The sequence below is a fragment of the Cetorhinus maximus genome, chromosome 2 (assembly GCF_964194155.1).
Source record: "Cetorhinus maximus chromosome 2, sCetMax3.hap1.1, whole genome shotgun sequence".
Classification (NCBI taxonomy): Eukaryota; Metazoa; Chordata; class Chondrichthyes; order Lamniformes; family Cetorhinidae; genus Cetorhinus; species Cetorhinus maximus.
Genome location: NC_135880.1, coordinates 206,179,439 through 206,203,013, shown reverse-complemented (window position 1 = coordinate 206,203,013; position 23,575 = coordinate 206,179,439). Strand labels below are relative to the sequence as shown.

Below are 23,575 nucleotides of genomic sequence, written 5' to 3'. Positions count from 1 at the left end.
TTCCCCCGCATCCAGGGTGCAATAGACTGTACACATGTGGCCATCAAGGCGCCAGCAGGTGAGCCCGGTGCCTTTGTCAACAGGAAGGGCTTCCACTCCATGAACATGCAGATAGTGTGTGATCACAGGATGCTGATTCTGCAAGTCTGTGCAAGGTACCCAGGCAGCTCCATGACGCTTACATCCTCAGACAGTCCCAGGTGCCGAGGCTCTTCAGTGCTCCGGCCCGGCTGGCTGGATGGCTGCTGGGTGACAAGGGCTATCCCCTCAAAAGGTGGCTCATGACGCCTCTCTGCCATCCAAGAACGGAAGCTGAGGAGTGCTACAATAGGAGCCACGACACCACAAGGGCTGTGGTGAAGAGAGCCATTGGTCTTCTCAAGATGCGCTTCCGAAGCCTGGACTGTTCAGCGGGTGCACTCCAATAACCCCCCAGATCGTGTGTCGCTGATAGTGGTTGCATGCTGTGCTCTCCACAACCTGGCGCTGGAAAGGGGCGATGCTGTGGAGGAAGAAGATGTAGACACAGTTGCTCCGGATGCACACGATGAGTCCAGTAGTGAGTCCAAGGATGAGCACGCACAGGAGAACGCTGGGAGGGAAGGCGCTGACCCAGACAGGGACACCCGGGAGGATTTAATCTAACAAACCTTCAGCTAGCCTGCCACAAATGGACCTTCAACACACACCAGGGCTGCAGGCTCCATACTCGATACCTGAGAGCAACATTTACCTGGTTAGGAACATTAACTATGTGCCTTGTCAGTGAAGCACAATGACAAACAAGTCACTCATAACATCATAGGTTCCCGTTCACCTGCAGAAGTAAGGAATCACCCTGAGCCATGGTCACATATAAGCGTTTAATGAATTAACAAAATGAAGCAGAAAATAAACTGAAAGCAAAGGTGTTACGCGTCACACCAACTTGTCATAAACTCATAGCAGGACAACATAAAACCACCACTGAGAAGCCCGTGGTGTGCCTAAGGTGCCTTAAGTTTACGTTTCCCAGTGCTACGTCTAGGTACTCCCTCCTTGCTGGCACTAGCATCTGAGACAGCCTGCTCACTGTGCTGTCCTGTTGGCCTCGTTGACCTTGGCGGGCGTCCTCTGGCCCCTGGAGCCTTTGATGGCCCCGCCTGGGAGGGAGCGGCCAGTTCCATGGCTGGCATCTCCCCAGTCGCCGCAGCCTCATCGGATCCCATGGTCACAGGCAGAGGAGCTGCTACCCTCATCCGGAGCGCCCTGAGAGGAGCCTGCAGAGATGACAGGCAGCTCCTGCACCCACGTGAGGTCGCTTCGGACCTCCCTGCTCATCATTGATGGATGGGCACCGAGCTGGGATACTTGGCGCCCAATCCATCTCCCACACTGGCACCCACCAGCTGAGGTCAATGCCGCTGTGAGGGCTTGCAGGTCTGAGCGCAACCCCAGGAGGCCCTGATTGTTCTCCTAGAGGAGCTTCTCCACGAGAGACGCCACTCTCTCCATGGAGAAAGCATGGCGCTCGGCCATGAGGCTCATTGCATCGGTGATGGTCCATGTGGACTCCTCCAGCACGTGGACCATGCCACGCATAGCCTCATGTATCTCTGCCAGATCCTCCACATACCCTGCTGGAATTCCAGCGTCTGCTGCCTCAGGGACAACTCCAGAGGCCCATCATCAGCCACCAACTGAGCATGTTCCTGGTTCCCAGCAGTCCTCCGACTGCTGGCGCCATGGGCAATCTGTGTCTCCGCCAGCTCCTCCAGCGACTGTGAAGTGCCCTCACTGCTGTGCTGCGGGACACTAGCCGATAATCTAATTCCCACGAGGTACTAGTATCTGCGCTAGTGCCTGCCTGGCAGAGATGGTGTGATGCTGGTGATTCCATTTGTTCTGGGACCTCAGGTGTCAGAGGTGGCCCCTCTGCCTCCTCCCAGCCCTGCTCCGGTGATGCTGAAAGGAAGAACAAGGACATTTGATTAGTTCAAGTGGAGACAATGTCAATTTGCATGCCTGGCCATCGGATCAGTATGTGCTCATCCTTCCATAATCAATGGTCAACCCATGTTGGAAGCTTCAATCCCTGAACATTCAACAGTGGGATGGGACACATGTGGTGACCTCAGTGCACAGCAATCTTACCTCCCCATGGTACCCCAGCCCCACTGCATGGCTCATCTCCAGATCCATCGCCTCCTGCTCATAACTGGTGATTATGGCCAACTGGGCCTGGTCTCTGTCAGTCCACATCCGCTCGGCGGTGTTGTGTGCGGTCTTCTCCTGAAAAGGAGAGAGGAGCATTTATTAATCCACCCTGTACCTGGATTGTCATTACATCCCTGCAGGGCTCCAGTGAATCTTCACCCCGCAGCTGCCGCACACTCACACCAAGAAGCCGGAGCTGAACCCCCCTTGCCCACACGCTGCCTCCATCACATTTACCACCCACACGGTTTCACCTTGCAAAGCAAGGACGCACAAGCACGTGGAACGCCAAGGGCAGCAGATGGATGGATGTCCTACCACCTGGAAGTTCCCTCCCAGCATGTCAGCAACCTGACCTTGACATGTTTTGCAGTTCCAGCACTGCGCCTAGGTGCAGATCATTGAGGTAGACCCCAAGACAGTACACTGGGTGTCAGTCTAACACATGCTGCAGGTGCAGAACCCATCTCAGCACAACCCTCTCAAGGTGAACTAGGCATGGGCAATATCTGCTGGCCGACCCAGCGAGGAACACATGCCGTGAATGAGTCAATGCTGATACTGCACTCAGAGTTGGGGGTGGGGGGGTGGTGGCTGGGTTGAGAGCCTACCTGCTGTGTTAAGTGGCCTCTGCCAACATGGTACTCACCCTTCCCGGGTGCAAGAGGTCATTGAAACACTTGCGGCGCTGAACCCACATGCGTTGCACCACGTCATGGGAGATAACCATGTCTGCCACCTCATTCCCAGGCACATTTGGTCAGGTGGGGAGGGGGCCTCATCCTCCCGCCCCTCGGAATCAGGACCTCCCACGTGCTGCCACCTTCTCCAGGAGGGCAGCTAGGCACTCGTCAGAAAAGCGAGGGGCACAGTGCACCACTGCCCTACCCTCCTGCCTGGCCTGTTCATCAGCAGCATTCTGAGGAGCCCTTCTGTTTGCCATGATGAACAGCCTTTGCAAGGCTGCCTGCATGCTATTTGAACAGGCCACTGGGTCGCCATTGGACCCAGCGGTCATTGCACTCCCGCTGCCTCCTGCCCACTCCTGCTATCCTCTGGAGCCACGCTGGGCGGGCCTTAATTGGCCTGCCCACATAAAATGGCGGCGCAGAGCTGATCGCAGGCATTGATCGGCTCTGCGCCTGCTCCCGAACAACCCGTCCGACAGGGAGAAAATTCTCCCCTATTTTTCTGACAATAAAAGTCTCTCGTAGCACTAAGTTTTACCAGTAATCTTTGGGAAAAATAAACACACTGCTTCTGAACTTCACCTGGCTAGGTAACACATTTCACTCCCTCTTTTGAAAGCAATCTTGTCTGGTTTATTTAAAAATGCAAATGTTCCCTTGATACCTATGTTTACCTACTTAACATTTCAAACCTAGCTCATTTATATATCACCTCAGGTCATCGCCAAATGCTCCACCGCAAATTAATTGCTTTTGTGGTCTCTGTTATTGTCCAGGCAAGTGCAGCAGCCAGTTGTCCACAACAAGCTCCACCAAACAATATTGAGATGAATGACCAGTTCATCTGCTTATCTCATATTGAGCGATGGATAAATCTTGACCAGGAAACCACGAGAGTTCCCTGCTCTTCAAAAATAAAATACCATTGGATCTTCCCTGTCCACCTGACCTGATAGCTGGAGCTTTGGTTTAATGTCTCATTTCAGCCTAAATTATGTGCTTAGGTCCTATAATGGGACGTGACCCATAAGCTTCTGACCCAGCTGCTGACCAAATCAAGCTGATACTTGATAGGATTTACACCTACAGTGAGCCAAGCTTAATGAGGAAATCCTACCTTTGAACTGAAAGTTGCCACTTCTACAACATTAGGATGTTTATCTGACATGAAATCTATCTGTTACAACATTGCTAAGAGACTTTCTAAAATTAGGATGTTCTGGTTGTATCCTAGTTGGTCGGTTTACATCATTTACAGTAACTTTTTCCGGCAGTTTCAAGGTTGGAATTTGCTAAATGACGGGACCATTACGCTGGAAGAAGCTACAGAAGAAGCTCTTGGCACTTACACCTGCATGCCTTACAACACTCTAGGTACCATGGGACAATCTATCCCTGCTCGACTGGTGCTTAAGGTAAGCTCAAACTGATTAATTCATTCTCGTCTGTTTACCTTGTTGTCAAGTTTAAAGAACCAAATGAAAAACAGTGCATTGGACACTCACCACATTTGGTTTTTCTTCCTAGAGTATAGCTCAATGTGAACTCCTGCAAACGCAGAGTAATAGCATCTATTTGCTCCTGTGTGCTGTTGTATTGCTCAGTAATGTCTCTGCAGCAATTCCTATGTGTTTACAATATACAACTAGCTGTATTGTACACCTCAAAACTCAGAAGAGCTAATATTTGTGAGTGGGATAGTCCCAGTCAGGACAAAGCCATCATTATCTGCAACATTATGTACGGGGAGGCATAGTGGTATTGTGGTGTTGTCACTGACTAGTATTTCAGAGACCCAGGGTAATGCTGTGGGGACCTGGGTTAGAGTCCCACCATGGCAGATGGTGAAATTCAAATTCATCGTTGAATTGAATTCAATAAAAAAAATCTGGGATTCAAAGTCTGCTGATGACCGTGAAACCATTGCTGATTGTCGTAAAAACCCATCTGGTTTACTAATGTCCTTTAGGGAAGAAAATCTGTCATCCTTACCTGGGGTCTGGCCTACCTACATGTAACTCCAGACCCACAACAATGTGGTTGACTCTTAAATGCCCGCGGCTCAATGCAATGAATGCTGACCTAGCTGGTGATGCCCACATCCCATAGAATGTATAGAGTGACATTGGTGTAAACTTGTTTGGTAGTTCTCAGTTGCTCTCCAAAATTGAATACAGCTCCTATACAGTATGCGTGTATCTGACTGTGAAGCATTGCTGAAAGATTTAAGAAAACACAATCACTTGCATTCCATTATAAACCAAAGGTGGTCAAAATGTACTAACTGGCTCCTTTCTATCACACCCTTGAACTGGCTTACTATAAATTGTACGTTAGCAAGTATTTTAGAAAAGTGAACAGCTTTCTTAATGTTAAAAGAAACATCAAACATAAAGCAAGATAGAAAAATTTGCATTTATATAACCCGCTTCACCAAATATCTCAAAAAGTTTTACGGCCACTGAAGTACTTTTGAAGTGTAGTCACTGTTTTGATGGAGGAAACTGAGTGACTGAGGTGAAGGGAAAGGTGCTGGACACCAATACAGTAGACAGAGTAGGAGAGAAGAGCAGGGTGAGTTATGATTGGACAATTCTAACCCTGGCTTTTAAACTGAGAACGGTAAGCAACCTCATAATTTTGAATTGGCAAGACAGAACAGAGTAGGAGACTGCAACACAGTGAAGGTGCAGGATGAGTGTGAGTGAAGATTTACTTGAAGCTTGGGAGGACCGAGGAAGGAAACTATTTTTGCTCTAGTTTCCATATTCCTATACTTTTTATCTGTCTGGTGCATGGAATAAAAATCACACGTATTCCATATTCTAGATCTGTGCTCAATATAAGTTGAAAGAATGCTAAATAAAAAGATGTAAGCTTTTGAAAGCTTAATACTTTATGAAAGATATAAATGCTACGAAAAACTATCTGCTCATTCACATCCTAGACTGTCAGCTTTGATGTTGCCCTGCAGAAGGTTGCCTGTGGTGGAGGATGGTCCAATGTAACAGACTGCTGGACTCTAACAACCAAACAGTTATAATCAATTAGCACTACATGTTCCTCGAGTTTTTCCTTTCAAAGCCTTGCTTCACTTACAGCAACTGATTAAGCAGCAACTGGAACCTTTCAGGAGAAATATTACCTTGTAATCGGTAATGAGTTTGAAAAAACTTCAACTAATTTCCATAGCGCAATAAGACCTATTAGTGCAGAATATGTATTACAATCCACCAGAGGGACCAATGGACAGATAGAATAAACCGTATATGTACATTGATCTATAGCATTTCAAAATGTATTTGCATTTTCCTGGAAAATAAACAGAACCTCATGCAGATTGTTCATCTAAGTATAAAATTATTGATTTTTAGATGACTTATAAATATCTTTTCTTGAGTATTAACGAAAAAAGACATTTTGTCTAAGCTTTTCGGCTTGCACTCATCAGGACCATTGCAATGTCACGGGAAACAATAACGTTACACTGTATGAGAAGAGAGTTCTACATTTGCTAAATAGTCCTCAGTGTGCTAAAAATTATGCTGACAACCAATTTAGGATTGTCAGTTGGGCTCGTAGTGTGGCGCATTTGTGTGTACTGAAAACTGCATATATTAATTCACAGGGCCTTGTTCTTTGCAGACAGAAAGAACATGTACATAATTGCACCTGTTTCAGCTAAACAAAATAAGTGACAGCCATTCGCTGGTGCATTCCTCAGGACAATGCCTTGACCAATCAGAGGCAAGCTGCCTGATTTAAAATTTCAAACAATGCTTGGCAGTTGACTGTCAATCACCATTAACTGGTGCATTGTCCATGGCAATGCCTCTATCAATTAGAGTCCACTCTGATTAGTATTCTTATGATTACCCTGATGAGTGCAAGATGAAAAGCTTCCGCAAAATGCCTTTTTTCAGCATTCTCAAGTTCTGTACTACCAAACGACTATTAATATATTTTCTGCTCAGTTCATGTCAAAGGCTATCAACAATTATTATTTTTTTATTAAGCACTTGTTTCCTGCTGTCTTATTGTATTTTTCAGTCTTTGCTGTTCTGATTATAATCAGTAGTTCTAATATTATCATTTTGCAATGTAAGTTAATGTTCCTGTGTTCATGTGATCCCCTTTGTAAGGCTGCATTTTGGAGATAAACACAAAATGCATTCCAGTGAGATGTGCACTGTAAAGAATTTACATTTGTTTCTTTACAGAAAGGGAGTGATAAGCACACTGCAGGCTGTATTTCAGTTTAATGCTAACCCAGTTTTAATTAAACCATCTTGCTTCATCCCTTCCCACATTCGAAGTCTTCTTAAATGCTATCTCTTCAATTGCACCATTGGTCACCATTCATAATTCCTCTCCTTGCATTTATGTTCAACAAAATTGTCAAGTCATTTGGGCATTTCCTGGCATTAAAGGAGCAACATAAATGTAATTTGGTTGTTATTCTGGGTAAGATAGATGGGACTGGATTTTCATGGAGTCAGGGAAACTCCGTAGAGATGTGAAAATGGCGGCCGGGACCCAATTCTGGGAATCCTGACCCCAGTCCCAAGATTTACTTTTTTCACCAGTGGGGATGCCCCGGGTTGCGAGCCCACTTCCTGCACACTAAACCTGACTGGCTCCACTGCGGGGATAAGCATGTCCTAGTCCTCCACAATTGTCATGGAGTCAGGCCAGCATTTCAAAATGTCATGGCTCACGACACCTCAGGGGTGTCGTGAATCGTAGTCTGAATGAGGAAACCTTTTAAGAGGTAAGTTCAAAAGGACCTAAACACACCCCTAATGCCTACCTATGTTCGCTACCCACCCCCATGGCCCTGCATACCCTCCATGCAAAGCTATGCCCCTCCACCCATCCCCCATTGTCTGTCATACCGTCCATGCCAAGATATGCCACTCCAACCATCCTACATGACCTCTCATACTTCCATGCCAATCCATGGCTCTTCCATGCTCAGTCATACACTCTGTATAGAACTAATGAAGCCTATAGTGGCAATAAGATGTATTAAAAAAAAGCTTTAAAAAAAGTCATTCATTCATTCATAACTTTCTGCTTTCTTAAAAGAAACTCCTTTTTACTACAGCCCAATAAATTTGTCAATCAACCAGACCCTTTAAAGTATCAATGGTAGAAACTGCAAGCACATGAAACCAAGCCTCTTTTCTTGGCTGAGAATCCAGACATCTATTAGCGTGTTGAAACAGCTGTGCCCCAAGGAAATCATTGCTTGATTGACATTTCCAGCTTTCTGATCTATCCTGTCAATTGCTCAATGTTTATTTTCACAAGATAACGAGGTTTCAGGTGCTTACACTTTCTGCTGTTAATACTTTAAAGAGTCTGGATGAGTGACACTTGTTGAGCTGTAGTGAAAGGAGTCTTTTTTTAAGAAGTGGAAAGTTACGAATGAATGGCTGATTTTTTAAAGCTTTTTCAACACATCCTATTGTCACTATAGGGTTCATTACTTCTATACAGAGTGTATAGTGGGTGAATGGGCATTGCAGTGCTATAGCTTGGCATGGAGTGCATGAGGAGCTATGGGGGGGTGGGTGGAGGGGCATGAGATGACATGGATGAGGCATGGGAAATGTGTATGGGGGCTGAGGGCTAGGCTTCCTTACTGTTTTTAACTAGGATGAAGTCCCAGAGCAGCGAGGCTTTTAAACAGCCTGCCTTGGCCCCTGGCAGCCCCAGTGGCTGCATCCAAACTCTTTCCAGGGGTGGCAGGCCTGACTCCTGTTAGCACCCGCCACCTCACCCCAGAATGGAAATCCCATCTTTGCTGACACTTCCTCCTGAGGTGGGTGCGCCCAGCCGGGAAATTTCCTGACTCCCGCTACCCGCCTCAAAGATGAAAACCTAGTGCTTGATATTCAACTGACCAGTGTATTAATATCACCGTAAATAGGACAGAAGGGATAGCTCATGACTAATAATGCCGCCAATAAAGCTGATCATGGCCAGGTGTGTCAGAGGAAATAGTTTGCCCAACCAATTATCCTTCTTATTTGAATCTGGAGAACAAGTATTTGCAAAGCTATTTGAAAAAGGCATACTGAAAAAACAAGTATTGCACTTCTAAATAATCTCCCATGCTATTAGACATGAACATAAAGACCTAGTGTGTCTTTAGGTGAAGTGAGGGTCAAGGGGCGAGATAATTGGACCAGGCAGTACAGATGTAATTCAGTCTCCATTTTAAGATCTTATATCCTATTTTTGAGGAGGTCTTGTGAAGCAATGGGTAGAGTTCCTGCCTCTGAACCAGAAGCTCTGGATTCAAGTCCCACTCCAGGACTTGATGACCAAGGAAAGTGCGTTCATAATGTGGCCAAACAGGTTGAGTATCAACCTCGTAAATCCTTCTAACATACGCCAATGGCAGGTGGTAAGAGCGGGAGAGATTTCTGGTCAACCATGTGATGGACAAATGTTGGCGCCTCTACCATCAGTGGGATGGATTCGGGACCTGCCTCCCTGCCCTACCTGTGGTGGAGATCATGGTGCTGTGGGGTTGGACCTGCCTTCAGTCAGAGAACTCCAGAAGAATATCCCATCTTTCAGTATAAATGTCCATGGCAATGTAACCTTGTCATATTGTAATTTCCCCTCTAAGGGCAGCAGGTCGAAGTCTTAGGTACAGCTATTAGCATTTAAATTGGTAGCATTACTTTAAATATTATTTCTAGAGATAGAAATAAAGAGATTAAGAAAAATTGTGGGTTGAGAATTATATTGAGTAACTAAAAGAATTGGTAATAATTTGTGCACCCATTATTATTGTTTTTGCAGTTGCTATGATGAGCAATGGAAAGTAAAGCTACACCTCTGAAAAATAACTTCAAACCATTCCTGTTTCCCAGGATCCTCCTTACTTTACGGTGCTACCAGGCTGGGAGTATCGGCAGGAAGTAGGCCGAGAACTGGTCATTCCATGTGCTGCTGCAGGTGATCCATTCCCAGTAATCTCCTGGAGGAAGGTATCTGAGCCTTTGTTTATTTTAATAACACAAACTAAGCTGCCAGTAAGAGACAGAGCTTGTCATTCCTTCGCATGCACAATAATTACTGAACACATGAGCAAGGCTGCTAACTCAGATGACTGAGAAAGCAAATATTGTTTTTATTACATCAAATAATTCTGAATCTTTTAACATTGTTTGTAGGATCACATCCCATATTTCTGAAAATTGCCAAGCAGTGACATTACACATGAACATCAAAAGCATTAATGAATCATGTGGCTATTAGCATCAGCCTCCTCTAGGGACTTGTCCAGCTCTTTGAATGTTTGCAATGAATCTGTATCCATTGTAGAAGCTAAATTGGAAGAACCTTAATCAATTATCATTGATTTAGTTGAGCTGTTTTTTGAATGAAAGGTTTTGAAAAATATTCTTGTAAACAAAAAATAACATTGGAGTGGAAAACATGTCATATAATGCATCATCACCTGATTGAAGAGACATTATTTTACAGGCAATGATCACAACTTCCATCTTGTGACTACAAATCTGCTTTTTCATGAATTTTTAAAAATGTGCCTCATACACCCATGAATTTGGTGCTGGTAGTAGTTGCAGAGAGAAGAGCTGGATGTCATGGGGGAGGGTTTGCAAAAACGTGGGCTTTATTTGCAGAGAAAAACTAAAAAAATGGAATTCAAAGGCAGGAGCATGATAAACAAGACATGCTTTACTGGTAAGATTATTTTTAATATTGTATAAACATTACACAGGACATTTACTGTGGTGTTTTGCCCAAACATATTGAACTCTTCTAATGTTATTGCCTTCAAATGGAGAGGTGGGAGGATTCTTGAGCTTTTAAACCACCTGATCCAAAGGAGCCTGACATTTTGAGGAAACTCTTCCAAGGGTCATCTGTTCAGGGTATACTGAGTTTATTTTATAGCAGCAGTTGATTTCACATGTTTGAGGATCTCACAAGTAGGTCTCTGCTCGCATCTCTTAGTCATAGATCAGTGATTGTTTAGGGACCACGAGTTTAGGAACAGAGTGCAAAACTCAAATCCGGCTAAAAAGAGCTATTTTCACAAGAGATAGCAGAGAGAGACCATCCAACAGCTCTGTATCCTTCTTCCGTGCATTGGGAAAATCAATCTGCAACTACTGTGGAGCCCACCCAACTACAAAGACACTTAATCATGTGTTCAAGTTTCCAGAATGAATGCTAATCAAAAGATACATTTCTAAGAAAAGTAGTTTGATTAACTACATGGTTTTGTTAGATAATTGAATGAGTTTGATTCAGATTTTAAAAAAACACAATGCTCTGATCCTCAATTCTATGTAGATCTCAGTCAAGCAGCAACTGGGCTGGTACAATTATTCCCAAAGCCCCTGGGGTAGAGTGGAAAAGTCAATACGACCCTCATCCCTGATAACTATCTAGTGAAAAATGTTGCAAAGGACAGTTGCATGGTGTCTTGTTTTTTGTTTCAATGATACACACAGGTCATCAACATTGTAGCTGAGATAACTTTATTGATAACACATTTTTGTAAGATAAACACATATCTGCAGTAACTGAATCCTATCAAGACAGGATCCAACATGTGCTATCTGACCTTCAACCCTCCAGGCCAGGTGACCCCCTATCTAGTACAGTGTACCATATAGTATCTAATACTGGAGCCCACTACCACAATCGACAATTATCATGGCAGATAGGTGTCAGGTAAGGGCTGGATCAGACTAGGCTTTGTGATCCACCATAGCTGAAAATCCTATAAAGTGAAAGAAAGACTTGCATTTATATAGCACTTTTCAAGACCTTCAGATGCCCAAGGTACTTTTTATTTTGAAGTGTAGTCACTGTTGTAATGTAGGAAATACAGCAGCCAATTTGAAGGCAGCAAGTTCCCACAAACAGCAATGAGATAAATGATGAGTTTAATCTGTTTTGGTGTTAGTTGAAGTATAAGTATTCCCCAGGACACCAGGAGATCTCCCCTGCTCTTAATCAAATGCCATGGTGCCATGGGATCTTTTGCATTCATCTGACAGGGCAGATGGGGCCTCAGTTTAATATTTCACCCAAAAGTCAGCACCTCCGAGAGTGCAGCACCCTCACTGACGTGTCAGCCTGGATTATATACGAACGCTCGCCACTTAATAGAGGTACCTTAGGATACACAGCAATTCTGGAACTGCACAGCAGCTCATGCCAGCGCCTTCAGGAAAGAAGGGAAGAAAATGACCAAGTATTAAAAACTAGTTACAGCACTGAAACAGGCTATTCAATCCCTCTGCTCCGTGCTCCACACAAGCCTCCTCCCACCCCTCTTCATCTAATCCCGCCAACACATTCACATATCTTTCTATTCCTTTGACCCTCATGCTTATCTAGCTTCCTGGGATGAGGGGAGAGATTGAATAGGCTAGGCGTATACTCTCTAGAACTTAGAAGAATGAGAGGTGATCTCATTGAAACATATAAAATTCTGAAGGGGCTTAGCAGGATAGATGCTGGCAGGATGCTTTCCCTGGCTGGGGAATCTAGATCCAGGGTTCACAGTCTCAGAATAAAAGCCCGGCCACTTAGGACCGGGATGAGAAGAAATTTCTTCATCGACAGGTTTGTGGACTTTTGGAATTCTCTACATTAGAGAACTATGGATGGTCCACTCCTCCATCACCCCCTACTCCTCAACCTCCACTTATGGCACCTCCCCATGCCCACGCAGAAAATGCAACACCTGCCCCTTCACTTCTTCTCTCCTCACCGTCCAAGGGCCCAAACACTCCTTTCAAGTGAAGCAGCATTTCACTTGCATTTCCCCTAACTTAGTCTACTGCATTCGTTGCTCCCAATGCGGTCTCCTCTACATTGGAGAGACCAAACGCAAACTGGACGACCGTTTTGCGGAACACCTGCGGTCTGTCCGCAAGAAAGACCAAAACCTCCCTGTCGCTTGCCATTTTAACACTCCACCCTGTTCTCTTGCCCACATGTCTGTCCTTGGCTTGCTGCATTGTTCCAGTGAAGCCCAACGCAAACTGGAGGAACAGCACCTCATCTTCCGACTAGGCACTTTACAGCCTTCTGGGCTGAATATTGAATTCAACAACTTTAGATCTTAAACTCCCCCTCCCCCCATCCCCACCCCGTTTCTCTCCCCCCCCCCCTTTTTTTTCAATAATTTATATAGATTCTTCTTTCCCCACCTATTTCCATTATTTTTAAATCTAAACTAAAACCTTGTTAGTCTTTCCACCCCACCCCCACTAGAGCTGTACTTTGAATATCCTGTCTTCCATTCTTAATTAGCACTTTTCTCAGACAAATATCACCACCTTCAACACCTCTTTGACCCTTTTGTCTGTGACATCTTTTGATTATCTGCTCATCTCCACAATCACCACACCCTCAATGTCTCTCTCTCCCCCCCCACCCACCTTAAACCAATTTATATTTCTCCCTTCTTCTAACTATGCTTCAGTTCTGCCGAAAGGCCATGAAGGCTCGAAACGTTAACTGATTTCTTCTCCGCCGATGCTGCCAGACCTGCTGAGTTTTTCCAGGTAATTCTGTTTTTGTTATGGATGCTTAGTCATTGAGTATAGTCAAGATGAAGATTGATAGTTTTTTTGTCTAATAAGGGAATTATGGTCCTAGGATAGCATGGGGAAGGTGGAGTTGTGGTAGAAGATCAGCCACAATCTTATTGAATGGCAGAATAGGCTGGGAGTATCTTATGGCTTACTCCTGCTCCTATTTCTTGTGTTCTTATGTTCATCTTGAATTCATCCACCTAAATGTAACAAAACACAGAAAGTTTGATTTGCTAATTAGGTTTGGAGGCCACATTTTTCGATTTTTATATGATGGGGGATATTCATTAAAGTTTTGCATTGATAGATCAGGTATTAGCTGATAATTCCTAATATTCCTTCCAAGCATTTGTGCGAATCAGGTTTAATAAGCAGGAAATAGTACATTCAATATTATGAGACCACGAGTACAATTGTTCACCTAGGGGAGGGATCATTTTTCCGTTTCATTAAAACCATTTTTCTATCAAATAAAAAGGGCTTCAGGGAACGTGGGCAGATTGAAATTTCTCATACAAAGAGTTGAAATGTGTCCTGGTTGTTTATACAATTACATGAATGCTTCCTGACTGTAAATTACCTAAAAAGATGTGTGATATTGTTTTGTGCATTCCCAGGAGGTTGGAACATAATTACATGCCACAAGGTAGTTTATTTTTACGTCCTAACTTTCCCTCTCCCCATCGGGTGATTTCCCAATCTGGCTTTGGGTTCCAAGTGAGATCAAAGCAGCTGCAAATCACTGCCTCTTTTAAAAAAAAAGAAAGCTGCCCAAATGGTTGTTTTATGAAGGAGTAACAAAGGTGCAGACTGCAACAATGTAAAATGGAAACCGCTTTATAATCGGTTGTAAAATTTTGAAAGCATAACCTGAATGTCTGCTGGAGCCCATCTGCCAGTTCATCTGCTTCGGGGAGCATGAAGACATTGAGGGTACGACATTTGTCAGAGTTAAGATGCTTATCAGTTCTGCTCAGGATGCAGGTTTGATTCTCTCCTGGTGTTTTTGGGTTCGGGTCTCTTTTGGCTGTTTCTTCATTGAGCTTCTTCCATTGAGCTATCAGTGCACACAACCGGGTTGAAATTATGGCGATCTACTTCTTGTCTAGTGCCCTTTTTATACTGTGCAATTTGCAGTGATCTTTTGTATGCTGCCTTCATTAACCCACATGCAAAAGTATAATAGAATATGCTTGGCTCCATCCCTAACTCAAATGGTGATTACATGATAAGACCAGTTCCTGACACTGCACCTACCAGGCATTTCCTTGCAGCAGGGAGGAGATCTAGAAATCACCCTTTCCCTTTCTAACAGTTTTAAAAATGTTTTTTCTTCATGCAAATCAAAAATATCAATTGATCAAATACCATCAGATTTCCCAGAGTACAATCAAACAATCTTATGCTGTATATTATATTTTATATCTATAATATATCAAAGTAAAAACATCAATCCTTCTTGTATTTCATGAATGTTATTACTCATAAATTAAAATAAAAATGATCACTGGAATCCCCTGCAGCTGAATGGAAATGATCCCAAACTGTGCTGACAGATCTACTGTTGAGCTAGGTTACCTGGCTAGCAGGCTGAGTATTTTCCAAGCAACGTCTTTGAGCTACAAAGGTATAATAATGCACTTAGAGGTACCATATTTCACTGGTTCACTCATTGTTCAAGAAGCTCAGTACAACATACTAGAACCCTAGGTGAAGCCACCATCTGTGCAGACAACAGTCACTGAAGTTGACTCCCACAAACTGATCCAAAACATTATTGAGAGGATATTGAATAGGATAGGTGACCGCGGATCATAGCTTCACACTTATAAGATAAATAGCTTCTCATCTTACATGAAACTTGGAGCCTAGTGGAAATATCCCAGTTATAATGCAGGATTTGGTCATTTATTTCCATATTTTCTAGCTTCATGAGGGTTGCAAGTGCCACTGAGTCAGAAATATTATGTAAATCAATAAAAATAATGTATGTGAGTTTTCTCTAAGTTTTATGATGTTCTACAAATTTGTATAAAGCCACAGTCTTCCCTATATATTCCTCACACAAGCGAAACCTAAGCTGGTCCTTTATGACTTCTGTGAACTGCCAAAGCATCCAGTATGTAGGCTGCAACAACCGGAAGAACCACATTAAGAGTCATTGAGAGAGACTTCTCTGTAGTCTTTGGGTTCACATCAGGGCTTGGGTACAGGAACTGCAATAAATTGTAAGAGTGCCACATTGTCAGAAGTGCTATTGTCAGATGAGGCATTAAACTGAGAACTTTGACCTTGTCTGGTACAGGTTACACCTATGGATGCAACTGCTGTTCCCCCATTGTCCTGACTAACACCCTTCCATCACCTTTCATGTTTTGGATCCACCAATTACAGATATCTCTGAGGTATCTCCAGCTGCTTTTGCTGCATTCTGAGATCCACCCTCAATGTCATGTGCTGCAACATGTACACTTACAACCTGACTCTTCTCTAGAACTGACTCACCCTATCTTAAAGCTGCCCTGGCCCACATTTCATCATTCATCTCATCCAGCACTTCAACAAAACTTCCTTTCAGGGGGTCAAGGATTCCAAAATTTTGATACCAGTACCTCACTGGATCTTCTTCCCCTTCAGTTGTCTCTGACCCCATTCCCTTAACCTTTGCTGTATTTTCGCCATCCTCTCCGACGTTCCCCTCTCTCACCTGAATGATTCACCCTCAGAAAAGGCCTCAGTTTCATCCCCTTGCACTCCTGTCTCAATGAATTTTGAGCTTGGCACATGATGCTGAACTCTTCTTCCATTGCCTTCACCTCCACACTTGCTTTTTTGGGCCGGTGTCTTTACCCTGCAGTGAGGATCCCTTCTCCCATTTTCAGAGCTCTTGTTCGAATTGAATTTCTCCCTCTGGTCTCTTATCCTCTCTAAATCTTCTCATTTGGAACTTCTCATGTGACATTGGTCATCTAAATTTTTCTATTCCACTTCCTCACGCTAAGCTACTCCCTCTGAACTTGCAGCATTCTATTCTCTGTTGTAGCTTAATGGACCGATTTTTACCTTGTGGAGGCTGATGCCAACTCTCTGACACTTGCTTCTACCTCCCCCTGGAGCATGACTCCACCAGTGAACGTCAAGCCATTGTTTCCCAGGCTTCTCCTCTGGAAATCTTCCCTCCATGGCCTCCAACATAGTAGACCCCAACCCCACAGACCTGCTGCTATATCTTTCCCAAATTCCCCAAACTGGACTGCCCAAGTAGTGTTTCGACTTGAACTTTCCTGATGCAACTGATTTCTTTCTATCTCAACGTCTTTTTCTTCCATTTTCCAGTCTCTTCCCACCACCATCCGTGACTTTTCCGATGCCCTCTGGCACTTAAACATATTCCAGTTTCCTAGCGCTAACCAACTCCTTTTCATTGTGGATGTCCCATCTCTCTAAACTTTCATTGTCCACCAAGACTATTTTAGGGCTCTCTGCTTCTTCCTTGAACAGAGTTCCCATCTACCAACACCCCTCTCTGCCTGGCTGACTTTGCTATTACTTTGAACAATTTGTCCTGTGACTCAGCTTACTTACTTCAAATAAAAGATGTTGCTGTGGAAACCCATGTGGTTCCTAGCTATACCTGTGTTTTCGTGGATTATGTAGAACATTATTTGTTTCAGTCCCATTCAGGTCTCCTCCTTTGCCTGTTTTTTTTGGACACCAGCTGCTGATAATGATTCTGCTATTGCCATTTACCATCAATTTTTTTCTGGTCCCCTTTGCCTTGCACTGTCATCCTTTTTTGTAATTTAATCTCTCCTGCCTTACACCTGTCTCAGACCTTCCCATTTGCTGTTGGCTTCTCTCAACTCTTTCCTTGCCTCCATACTTGCTTAAAACCTGTTACGTCTCCAGTTTTTTTTCCAGTTAAGTCATCAACTTGAAACGTTAACTTTGTTTCTGTTTCCACAGATGCTGCCAGAAGTGCTGAGTATTTTCAGCGTTTTCTGGTCTTTATTTAAGCGTCAGAGTGGCCCGTTTTCCATTTGCCCTCTCAGGTGGACAGGAAAGATCTTGTGACATTATTTGAAGAAGAGTCTGGATTTCACCTGGTTTCATGGCCAACATTTATCACTCAAACAACACTAAAACATAGTTGATCCGGTCATTTGTCCCATTGCTGTTTGTGGGTTTTCACCATGCATAAATTGTCTGCTGTTTACGCCTGACTGTACTTCAAAAGTATTTAATTGACTGGGAAGCACCCTGGGACATCCTGAGGTGCTAGTTTTTTCTCTTTCAAGTATAAATATATGATTTATTATAAAACATAAATCGAGTGGAAAATCTGTTTAGTATACATTAGGGCCTGAGAAAATAGAAATTTTCAGCCTGATCTGATGCATATGTTTGGTTTGTTGACTCTTTGAAGGTAGGGAAGCCCAGTAAAAGCAAGCACAACATCCTTCCAAGCGGCAGCTTGCAATTCAAAGCTCTCAGCAAAGAGGACCATGGACAATGGGAATGTGTCGCCACCAATGTTGTCACAAACATCACTGCCAGCACGCGTCTCACTGTAATCGGTAGGTACGGCAGGTTATAACCTGACTCCAGTCTACATATTTATTTCACATATATCATGAGGCATAGAGTTATTGCACTTGACTTCACATGTTACAGAATTCTGGCTATATGAATAATTGCGTACATAATTAGTCATTGATAAAAAGCTAATTCAGTGCTGGTTCTAGGGTCAATTTATAATAGATCCTGTTAGTAAACTGGATTGTACTCTGATTTATTGATGTTAATCTTTTAGATGTTGCTTTCCTGAAACTGCTTATTGCACCTGCTTTCTCAGAAACCAAACTGCTTTAGTAATAAAGCAAAATTCACCGATTCCTTTTACAAATTTTGCGATTTCTGACATAGAGTACAACTGCTAATAAATATTTTGATTTTTCTTCAAACTTTATCTAGCTTCGTTGTTGCAGGCTATTTCCTTCTACCTGAATGTTGTACACCTCCACGCCTTCCACTTGTCTCAGTTTTGGAATGTTTGTAATTTAACAACAACTTGCATCTTTAACAGAGTAAAATGTCCCAAGGCACATGACTGGGGTGCATTCAGACAAATATTGACACTGAGACAAAGCTTGGGATATTAGGTCAATGACCAAAAGCTTGGTCAAAGAGGGAGGTTTTAAAGAGGAGAGGTTTAAGAAATTCCAGAGCTGTCCTTAGAAAAGCAATACCAATGAACTTTTTGATTTTGCACAATGACTGACCGTGTAGTATCTCAGTGGAAAGCTTGTCAAATTGGTGCAATTTGTGCCAAATTTTCCATTTAAGAAGAACTTCATGAAAATCAGTCCCAAATTTGCCTTTTACTGGTCTGATGCATGCCCCCCAGGTCTAACTTTAGAAAAGGCTAACTATTGATTTTGAATAAATGGAATAATTGGTAAGGCAAATACGTATAATTTAGATTTAAACTGTCAGTTTTTTGCTCTCGTGTCTTTTTAGAAAAAGAAATGGAGGTGCAACATGACAAATGATATTGAGCACAAAAATATTCAGATACTGGGAGACTAAAAATGATAAGGATATGGAGAACCTTGAAAATGGATTTGAATGAGAGCGACACTCATCATTCAGTCTCAGCATTAGAAAGATATTCCGTTGCAAACTTTTGAGTTCAAAATTAATTCAATTTTTTTAAAGAATAGCTGATTTAAGGAAGAATATTTTTGATAACCACATGCAATACTGACTCCATGCTGCAATTTTTAAATATCAAGAAAATGCTCTGATTTACAACTTTAGGTGATAAGTATTAAAAATTTTAATGGATGCAATTTTGAATTAATGTTGTAGTATGGTTCATTTATTACAAGATATAATTTAGTAATTATACCAAAACAGTGAATATTTTTATAAATGGTTTATTCAACAGCAAGATTGAACTAATTGTTAGTTTATTTAGTATCATTACAAGATTGCTTTCATAAATCTGATAAATTCAAGTCCAAATATCTGCCAATAATTATCCTTGTTTATTTTCCTTTTCTTAAACTAATATCTAACTATGGGACAAATTTTCAATTATTTTGCATTCCTGAATCTCATTTTCTCTTCCGAATTAACACAGATTAAAGCCCCATTCTAGGAGGTGGTGGGTACATAACTAGTGATGAGTCCCTACATGCATAGAGGCATAACATTCTCCCAAACAATAATATAAAGACAGGTAGACATTTTAGTGAAGAGTCAGAAGGGACATTATGAAGCCAAGACAGAGCAGTTAGTGTAAGAGAAGCAGCACAAAATTTGCAATCAGAAAATTAATTGTTAGATTAAATGCCCTTCTTATTATACCAAGAATTTGTCTGGTTCTCAAAAACCAAAATATTACAGTTGTTCACTATATTTAAAGCCATCCTTGAACAGGAAAGTAAGATCAAGCACTAAGTCCTCAGTCTTCGCAGGACCTGGAGAATAATTTGAGATCTGATCATATCTTTTGTCAATTCACATAACATAAAATGAAAACTTTTCAATATTTATAGAGTTAAATGCTAATGACATAAGAAGCATTAAAGGAGCTTCATTACAGGTGCATTAGATCTTGTAACAAAACTATATTCTTGGAAGAAATAACCATTTTAAACCAGAGAAAATACAGCTCAGAGTTGGAGCACTTAACACATCAGATGGACAAATTACTTCATCGAAAGCTGTCTAATGTATTCTTTCGTCAATTCAGTTGTAATTGCAAAATAGCATAGGATATTTTAATTAGTCAATTTAATATTGTACAATATCTAATTAACAAATCAAGTGTTTTACAATTTCTGTTGTAGAGCAGTGGAACATGCCAATTTTAGAGAATACAAAGGTGCTAATTAATAGATTAAAAATGACAACTCATTAGTAACATGCAGGAAAAATGAAAATCTTTGGCGTGTTTAATAGAAGTTATTCACCCTATGAACTTAATGAGCTTTAAGAAGGATGATTGGTAAATCTATCTGCTTTCAAATGCCATCACTGCATGAGGAATCTTACTCCAATACCTCATTAAAGCTGCCAAATGTGTGCCAGAGTAAATCTGTGACAGAGCAAACATCCCGCATTTATGCAATAGCCCTGCTTTAGTAAGTAACACTGCCTTAGGAAACCAATAAAATAGTATGCCTTTCTCCAGGGACTGAGAAAAATAGCTTTCAAAGCAAACCAGCACCAGGAGTAAAGGTAAATATTGGCCACTGCTGGTGCGTGACTGAGACTGCCATTCTTGTTCTAGCCAGCCCTGAGCTCACGATCACCCATATAGCCAGTAGTATCATTCTAACATTGTTGACTTCAGTGAACCTTCCCACTGTGTCAGAGAAGGTCCTTGGCCAAAATGATTAAGTATGACTTAAATCAGCTGCAACACACAAGTGCACAGTTTTGTGGTGTTTCTGCTACTTTCTGAATCTACCCACTGTGTAAATTCCAGGCAGATTCAGCACAATAGGGACCAACCATGCTGCAGAACGACCTTCACTAGAAGAAAGTCTGCAGTACAAATGGCGCATTAGCATTTCACTATTGTATATGTTAACATTCAGCCTGATGATGCTGGCGTCACACTGCTACCAGTCCAGTGTAAAGAAGGTACCTGGGTTTCATACTAGAAGAAGCCTTTAGTGCCCCCACTTGTTTCTCAATGAGAAAGCAAGTGTGAGGTTTTTCAAGTTATAGTCATCAGTGCTCAGTTTGATGTCTGGAATTCACAGTGGTGTAAATACAGCTGTCTCTGGATTGTGGCTTGCCATGAACTGACTAGAGTCAGTCCAGATACCCTTGGAGGTCCCATAATTAACACACATTGAATCATCAAACGTTAATTAGCATGAGTTTCTGAAAGCTCAGCTGCTCCATATATCATTGGATGTGAGAATTTAAATAAACCTCTGTAACCATTAGCAACAAATGAAAATACGGCCTAATTGCTATTCATCTGTAGCTGTACAATTATAATGCTTTGATTAGATATCACACCTACATGATGATCAGAATCTACCTTGCTCTTAACTCTGATTTTCTTTGCTCCAATGACATTTAATATTTTTGAAGTACCTTCCCAACAGAAAGTGAGAAATTCTTCTGAGAGCCTTGAATTGCTGTCCAGCTTTCAAAAATGGACTATGAATTCTAGCTGTGCGTGCGTGTGTGTGTGCGCGTACGTGCGTGTGCATGTGTGTGTGTGTGTGTGTGCGTGCGTGCGTGTGTGTGTGTGTGTGTGTATACGTACACGTTTCTGTTTCATTATGAAAAATATATATTAAAATACATGCACACTTACATTGCTGCCTGAAGAAGAGACCAGGCTGTGGCAGGGTCAAGTGTAAAGATTCACAGTAATATTTCACCTTCCAGTTTTCTGGTATAATAAGGATACCCAAGTTCTCAATCCTGAACAAACAAGGGGTGGAATTCTCCATGCCAGCTGGCGTTGGGCGTGCTCGGCAGCGTGAGCGGATAATATGGCGCGAAGACCAGGAATCAGTTTCCCGACATTGTGAAACCAGTTTGCGATTGTCCACTCAGCCCGTCGATGGTGGGCCGCTCCACTGGATGTCGGGAACCTCTTTGCATTACATCAACATATTATAAAGCCAGCCCGCAGTAATCGTCCATGCACATCAACATGATTTCACGCCAGTGCAGAACAAGTGTGACGTGCAGAAGTTGGGACTTACCCCCAGGGCCTTGCTCACATCGCGGACATCCAAGGAGCAGAAGATGCTGGAGCCCGACAGCAAGAGCGCAGTGGAGGAATGTCCATGGCATGCTGGGTGGGTTCTCATGGGCATGGTGCTCCTGCAAAGCAGCTCATGGAAGTTGGAAAGTCACCGTTGAGGGTCTGCTCACAACAGATGATGGTTGAGAGGGTAGAGAGGAAGGTCCAGCTGTGTTTGGGGAAGGAAGATATACCAGGGGGTGGGAGAGGAAGGCCAAGGATCGATGGGAGAGAAAGAGGTGTCAAGATGGGGTGACTCCAGAGGCACATCATCACGCCCCGACTCAGCATGTGCCTGATCCCCTGCAGTCCACCGACTGCTGGCGCCATCAGCACCTTCTGTCTCTGCCAGCTCCTCCAGCGGCTGTGAAGTGCCCTCTCCACTGTGCCCTAGGACACTAGCCGATGTTGCAATGCCCACCGAGGTGCTAGTATCTGCACTGGTGCCTGCCTGGCAGAAATGGTGTGACGCAGGTGACACTTGAGGGCCCTCAGGTGTGAGAGGGGGCATCTGCAATTCCTCCTGGCGGTCATGCTCTGATGATGCTGAAATGAACAACAAGGACAGTGGATCAGTTAGCGTGCACACACTGACACACTTCATCCCTTTCCCCCTGGCTCATTATGCGCTCAACCTTCCAGAACCTATGGACACAAATATTGGTGGGGTGGCAAATAGTGAGGAGGAGACCCAAACATTACAGGTGGATACAGATGGGCTAATGAATGCCAAATGGAATGTCATGTGGATAAGTGTGAGGTGATGCACTTGGGCAGGACAAACAAGGCACGGGAATACTTGATGACTGGTAGGACCGTGGAAAGTAAGGAGGATCAGAGGGACCTTGCTGGGCATGTCGACAGGTCCCTTAAGGTAGCGGGACAGGTACAAAATGTGTTTAAGAAGGTAAATGCCATATTAGCCGAGGAACAGAATATAGGAGCAGGGAAGTAATGTTCCAAGTGCAGGAAATGCTGCCTAGGCCACAGCTATAGTTCTGCATGCAGTTGTGAAATGCAGTTCATGGGAGGGATGTGATTGGAGTGGAGAGAATGCAGAGGTTATTGACCAGGATGCTGGCTGGTCTGGAGAGTTTGACTTATGAGGAGACATCTCATAGACTGGGGATATTTCCCCTGGAGCAGAGGAGATTGAGGGGTGACATGATTAAGGTGTATGAAATTATGAGGGGCGTAGATATGGTCGACAGAAAGGAACTTTTCCCCTTGGCAGAGGGATCAGTAACCAGGTGGCATAGATTTAAGGTAAGGGGCATGAGGTTGACAGGTGATGATGAGCA

The 23,575-nt window shown here is 43.2% G+C and overlaps 1 protein-coding gene across 1 annotated transcript in view; it reads left to right on the top strand.

Annotated features, from left to right (window-relative positions):
* Positions 1-23,575, top strand: part of igsf9bb (immunoglobulin superfamily, member 9Bb) — a 676,902-nt gene that overhangs the window by 557,770 nt on the left and 95,557 nt on the right. Inside the window, exons 9-11 of the mRNA XM_078531919.1 lie at positions 4,160-4,300; positions 9,776-9,892; positions 17,916-18,066. Of these exons, the coding sequence (XP_078388045.1) occupies positions 4,160-4,300; positions 9,776-9,892; positions 17,916-18,066 (409 nt within the window). The remainder of the gene's footprint in view (positions 1-4,159; positions 4,301-9,775; positions 9,893-17,915; positions 18,067-23,575) is intronic.